The sequence below is a fragment of the Sardina pilchardus genome, chromosome 8 (assembly GCF_963854185.1).
Source record: "Sardina pilchardus chromosome 8, fSarPil1.1, whole genome shotgun sequence".
Lineage (NCBI taxonomy): Eukaryota > Metazoa > Chordata > Actinopteri > Clupeiformes > Clupeidae > Sardina > Sardina pilchardus.
Window position 1 is genome coordinate 19051394 of NC_085001.1, and position 5952 is coordinate 19057345.

Below are 5952 nucleotides of genomic sequence, written 5' to 3' on the forward strand. Positions count from 1 at the left end.
AAATGAGATTTTTTTTTTTTAAATATATATTTTTTTTTTCCAAAATCTCATTAGGTACAGATGTGACTGCAGGTGGCTGAATGGATAGATTAGTATCCAGTATGGCCGTCTGCACGGATAAAGAAGCGATTGAGAGAGCGAGGGGAGGTGAAGGGCTAAATTAGAGGATGAATGCTGCATTTGATTCTTCTCTTCTCTTCTCTCCCTCTCTCCTTCTCTTTCTTCTCTCTCTCTCTCTCTCCCTCTCTCCCTCCGTCTATGTGTGCAGGTGTGGAGCCACCTTCACTCACCTGGCGAACACCGTGGGCATTCACCCCACCTGCGCCGAGGAGCTGACCAAGCTCAACGTCACCAAACGCTCGGGCTTGGACGCGACGGTAACGGGCTGCTGAGGTTAAGCACCCCCTCTCTGAACAGCACGAGCACACACACACACACACACACGCCAGAGCCTACCCAGTGTAGAAAGGCCTGCTAGACACGCAGGCAGGGGAGAAGAGTTGAAGATTGCCAGGCCTTAGAGCCACCTCTACGGGTTGTGTCTCTCAGCGCGATCTTCCGCTAGCCCTCTGGTCAGCCACAGCCACAGCCACAGCCACTGGTCACTCTCCTCTCAAAACCTCTTATTGACGTGCATCTGTCAACGTATGGACTGTCTGCCATCTTCCCTGGCTCGTATTTGAAATCTCCTCTGTGTGAAACGCCACTCAATCCGTGAGCCACTCCAAACTCTGACCGCTCGGTCATCGCGCGCCGTGCAGGTACGGCGGTGGACCCTCGTCCCGGGCGGGTTTTTTTAACGCGCGTTAAGATTATTTTATGGAGCGCTAATTGCGCACTTAGATTTTTACTTGGGGGAAAATACTTGTCCAGGTTAAAGCAAACCGATCCTAGGCAGCGCCGTGGCAACAACATAAACAAGGCCATAAATCAGGATTAAGGGGCTGCTACAGTTTGTTGAAACGAACGCACACGAGAGAGAGAGAGAGAGAAGGAGAGAGAGAAGGAGAGAGGGAGAGAGGGAGGTAGAAAGCGGCAAGGGCCCGAGCGTCTCAGAAATATATTCTGCAAATATTGTTGTTTCTCCGGCTGTACTTCCTGCCCATTAGTCTTGAAGGTGACACGGCGGTACCCGCCCTGACACTGATGGATGAGAGAGAGGGCCGTCGCCGCGGTGACACCGCCCCCCGTTTCCCATGGACACAGACAAACACCCCGGCGAGTCCCTGCTGTCAGTCAGTGACGGGTAGGCCAGGGCCAGGGCGTTGGGTGGGCAGAGAGTAAGAGAGAGTGAAAGAGAGAGAGCGAGCTTGTTTAGGTCTGTGCCCTCCCGAAGCCTGTGGGGAATACGTGGGCCCTGCAATAACACATGCTGTCAGGCCCTCTCTGTGTTAGGGCACCTAGAGCCAGCAGGCCCCTGCAACACGATCCCCTCCGCCGGGGAAGATGGAGTTCGCTGGGGTCTTTTTCTGATATGTTTTTGTTGGAGGCTTTCTCTTTTTTTTTTTTTTTTGGTCTTGTGCGGGCAGTGGCAGTACCGCCGTCGGCCTAAAGGTGGTGATATTGCTCTCTCTTCCTTCCTTCCTTCCTTCCTTCCTTCCTCCTCTTTCTCACCTCACCCAGACCTCTCGCCCCCATCAGGAGATTATCGCATTACTCTGATGAAGTCTCCGCAAAAAAAAAACCAATCAGCGATCGGGTCACATACTTGCAAGATTAATCGCCCGGGTGCTCTGCTCTGCGCTGCACCATTGCGGCCCGCGGACTTCTTTTTATATTTATCTTTCTCTCTCTCTCTCTCTCTATCTCTCTCTCTCTCTCTCTCTCTCTCTCTCTCTCTCTCTCTGCCTCCCAGAGCAGATAAGCTCTATCAGTTGTTTATCCACACTGGCTGATAGCCCCCTGGCCCAGAGGGCAACACCCCTGAGGGGCCCCCGGGAGCCCCGGCCTGTCGTCCCTCCATCACCGTCCGTCCGTCCCCGCGCCCGCACCCGCCACAGGGATGCTTCATCCCTCGTCAGAGCCCAACCAGCGGCCCCCCAATATTAAAACGCACCCCCACCCCCCCAGCATCATCTCCCAAATCCGACCACAGCCTTGCGGTACCTCTTTTAATGTGGCATTGAGGAGCTGGATTGGGGTGGAGGAGAGTGAGCAGATGATGGGATGGGTGTGGGGTGGAGGGGTGTGTGTGTGGGGGGGGGGGGGTTGGGGGGGTTATGAGAGTTTGGGGATGTAGGGAGAGGAGCGCAGTAGAGTGGAGCGGAGAGGAGAGAGGGGTGGGGTGGGGGGCGAGCCTGGATGGGTTTATTTTTGTTTGAAGTCTAATCTGCCCGGGCTGATTAATGAGCCTGACGAGGGGAGTGACAGCGGCTCTGGCTGCGGCCGGGGTTGGTGGTTGAGGGCCGAGGGCTACCAGGTTTATTTGTACCTGGGGCTGAGGCCGAGAGGGAGCGCTCGGAGGGAGCAGGGGCGGGTGCTGGTGGGTGGGTGGGTGGGTGATGGTGGCTAGGGATGCCTGGATGTGTGTGCTCTGTTCAGGGACGGGGTGTTGACGGAGAGACCCTGACCTCCAGCCCCGCGCCAACAGCTTGACTCTATCAGCCGGACTCGCAAAGCGCACAAACACTTAAAAAACACTGCCGGGGATGGCCTGGGACTGGCCCGCGCTCACACACACTCACATGAACGCGCACTCACACACACACACACACACACACACACACACACACACACACACACACAGTCGACAACGTGGTGGCTTGTTTGCCCAGTGTAAATGAATCCGCGCCTGGGCTTAGGAGGGATCCCTCAGGAGATTCTGGGATGGCAGTCCGTTACCCCGCCATGAGATGAGGGGGTTCCCCCCCTCTGGCCGCTTCGCACTGGACCCACGACTCACCACACACACACACACACACACACACACACACACACGTGTACACACACACACACGCACACCACCTATTAGTCTCTGTCACCGTGTCCGATGCTGTTTACAGTCTCCCACAGACTGGCTCTGGAGCTTTAAGGGCTTCTCAAGAGCAATATCTCGTCGGGAAAACAAGCGTTGTCATTGTTACCGAATATGGCATGCGCGGTGATGAATGGTGTTTATGGACAGAGCTCAGGAGCGTTGGCGGGTCAGTCCCAGCCCGGTAAACAAGGCGGCCGGCGGGGGTCAGGGTTCAGCTTTCCAGGGGCCAGCTAATGATGACTTGCTCCAAAACCCAAACCCGGGCAGAGCAAGTCTGATGTCAACCTGGTCTCGAACCTTCATTTATTTTGTAAATAGAGAAGCGTATTTGTCATAAAGCTTTGTAAACAGTATACGTGTTGAATTAATAAAAAATATTCTAGCAGTGTATTTTGATGTGTCTGTGTATGTTGATTATGTATTTAACTTTGTGAGTGAATATACACATCTGTGTGTGATAATAAGGTTTGATTATCTATGTGTCAGGTTTTGGACAGCTCAACTCCAAACTCTGAGTTAGGACTAAATATGTGTTGTCAAGCTTGGACTACTGCATCTGTTTGTGTGTGTGTGTGTATGTGTGTGATTGTTTTGTAGGTGTGTGTGTGTGTGTGTTTCTGATTGTTGCGTAGGTGTGTGTATTTGCGTACTTGTCTCTCTCTGTGTGTGTGTGTGTGTGTGTGTGTGTGTGTGTGTGTGTGTGTGTGTTGGGTCAGGTCTCCTGAGCAGAGCATGCTCAGTGGGGGGGCGGGCCCTCACTGACCTCCTTGTCTCCACTGACAGGGGTCCTCTGCATTGCAGACCTGTCACTCAAGCCCGTGCACCAACAATGGCCAAAATTCCTCTCTGTTTGTTTGGTTAAGGACAGGGCTCTCACAAACGCAGCAACCCCTTTAAGCAACTTCACCCCTAAAAACACTGGACCGTGCTCCACGCACAAAAGGGGGTGAATTCTCCCAGACCAAGTCAAAGAGAGCAGACCTGTTTGGCAGCATCAGGCTTTTAGCCCTCTCTTGTTTTCTCTCTCTCTCTCTCTGTCTGTCTCTCTCTCTCTCTCTTTCTTTCTCTCTTTCTCTCTCTCCGTCTTGTTCTTCGCCTCTGCCCTAAAATGGAACAAATGTGGCTAAATCCACCTTGAAACGCACTTAGCAGAACATGTCAACATGTCAAGGTGCGTTCTAGCGATATTCCGTGGCCTAATCCTAGCCCATTGAAAGCTGACAGTCCGGCTCAAGGCCTATATTTACAGCGCCATTGTGGCTTCAGTCTGCCAGGCCTCCCAGAAACGCAGGGGCAAGATGAGACGCACGCTTGGTTACACAGACCCGGCGCTTGTGTCCAAAAAGCTCAGGGAGGAGTAACACATATCTGCCTTCAGTGTCTTGTGTAAACATTTGCAAAAAGAGAGAGAGAGAGAAGTGATGCTCGCAACAGTAAAAAAAAGAATAGAAGAGAAAAAGGACGAGACCAGTCGAGGATTAGCTCGGCGAAATGAATAGGGGCCAATTATGGTGCGGCAGCCGGGCCCTGAGCGACTTCTTCAGAACTGTCACAGTGAGATGCCTGCAGGGCCTCGGCTGGGCCCGGGAAGGGTGGGGTCCTGCGGAGGAACGCCAGGGAGGAGGAGGAGCGAGGAGGAGGTGTGGGTGGTGGTGAGTGGAGGCTGGTTAACCAATGAAGCAAGACGGTTTGACTCGAAACAGTCTGGTGTTTTTGTGGTCGCTGAACCGGCAGCGCTCCTGCTATTGAGGAGTCCTGCCATTTCTTGTCGAGTCATTGTAATATTGAACATTTACATGTTATCCAACCAGTTTCAGTCTTTGTATTGCTTGTATCGCATTAGTGTGAGCTGTGATGCCTAATGACATTGCATTTGCAGAGCTGACAGCCACAACATTTTGCATTGTTGTGATTAGCCACAAGATTTCAGTGCACACTAGTAATGTAGACAGAAGGTTTGAATCATTGTCTATTTATTTGCATATTACAGCTTCAGGCGTATTGTAATTGAGCTGCATTGCATAACTGAGCTCTGATCTAATGTTCTTCTATGCACACTGTAGTGGTGCAGACAGACAGAAGGAAGGGTTAAAGCAACTTTGCTGTTTGATATGACTGTGTAGGGCCAGTATGGTAATTGTAACACCAGCTAATATCCATTTGATTTCATCCATGGAAGTAACTGCATCACTGTCATGTACAGTACTTGGGAAAACTGCTGACAAGTTCCTCGGGCAAAGCTCAGAATTTGAGTTTGAGAATTTGACTAATGACCAATGGGGTCTGGCCCTTGGACTCCTGAGGCCTAAAATGATCACAGGGCCACCCTGAGGTCAAGCAGTGGGAAGTGGGCTTATCAGCGACAGATAAGAGGAGATACACTGGACCCTGGGCCTGTAATTCAAAGCATATGGCCCGTGTGGGGCATTATCTTAACAGAGCTGGGCTTCTGTGAGAAAGTCAGCATGCCACTGGAGGAGCACTGCTGGCGGTGAGGATTGGCTGTCTATAGGCTGAACTTCCTAAAGTCGTCGTGCTACAGCCGAGAGAGGGTGTTAAAAATGATGGCCTCGCTTTAAGTATCGTCGTAGCATAATGACGAGCTCATAAAACACAACTGCTGTGTGGATGCTGTGCTTAATCTGTTGACATGCTGTCAATGAGGATGTAGTGACTCTTTGCAAGTAAAATTGTAGTTTGTTTTATAAAGCCGCTTAATGCGTATTGACTCAGTTTAGAGGTAATGCCCTCCCCCTCTAGAAAAAAAGGACCATCTTATTGTCATTTTAAATGCCACACACCGTAATAACTCACTGGGCTCCTATTCAAGACTGGCAGAAATGAAAACAGCCTTCTACAATCCTCAAGTCTCGCCCTGGATGCCCAGACACAAACAGTTAAAGCATTTATCGTGACACAAATCATACTGACAGACAGGGCCACACAGGACGCTAAAGTTCTTCCTCATTACATTA

The 5952-nt window shown here is 51.3% G+C and overlaps 1 protein-coding gene across 1 annotated transcript in view; it reads left to right on the top strand.

The window, feature by feature from the left end:
• Positions 1 to 2160, top strand: part of txnrd2.2 (thioredoxin reductase 2, tandem duplicate 2) — a 24761-nt gene extending 22601 nt beyond the window's left edge. Inside the window, exon 17 of the mRNA XM_062543083.1 lies at positions 269 to 2160. Within this exon, the coding sequence (XP_062399067.1) occupies positions 269 to 392 (124 nt within the window). The 3' untranslated portion in view covers positions 393 to 2160. The remainder of the gene's footprint in view (positions 1 to 268) is intronic.
• Positions 2161 to 5952: the final 3792 nt, after the last annotated feature.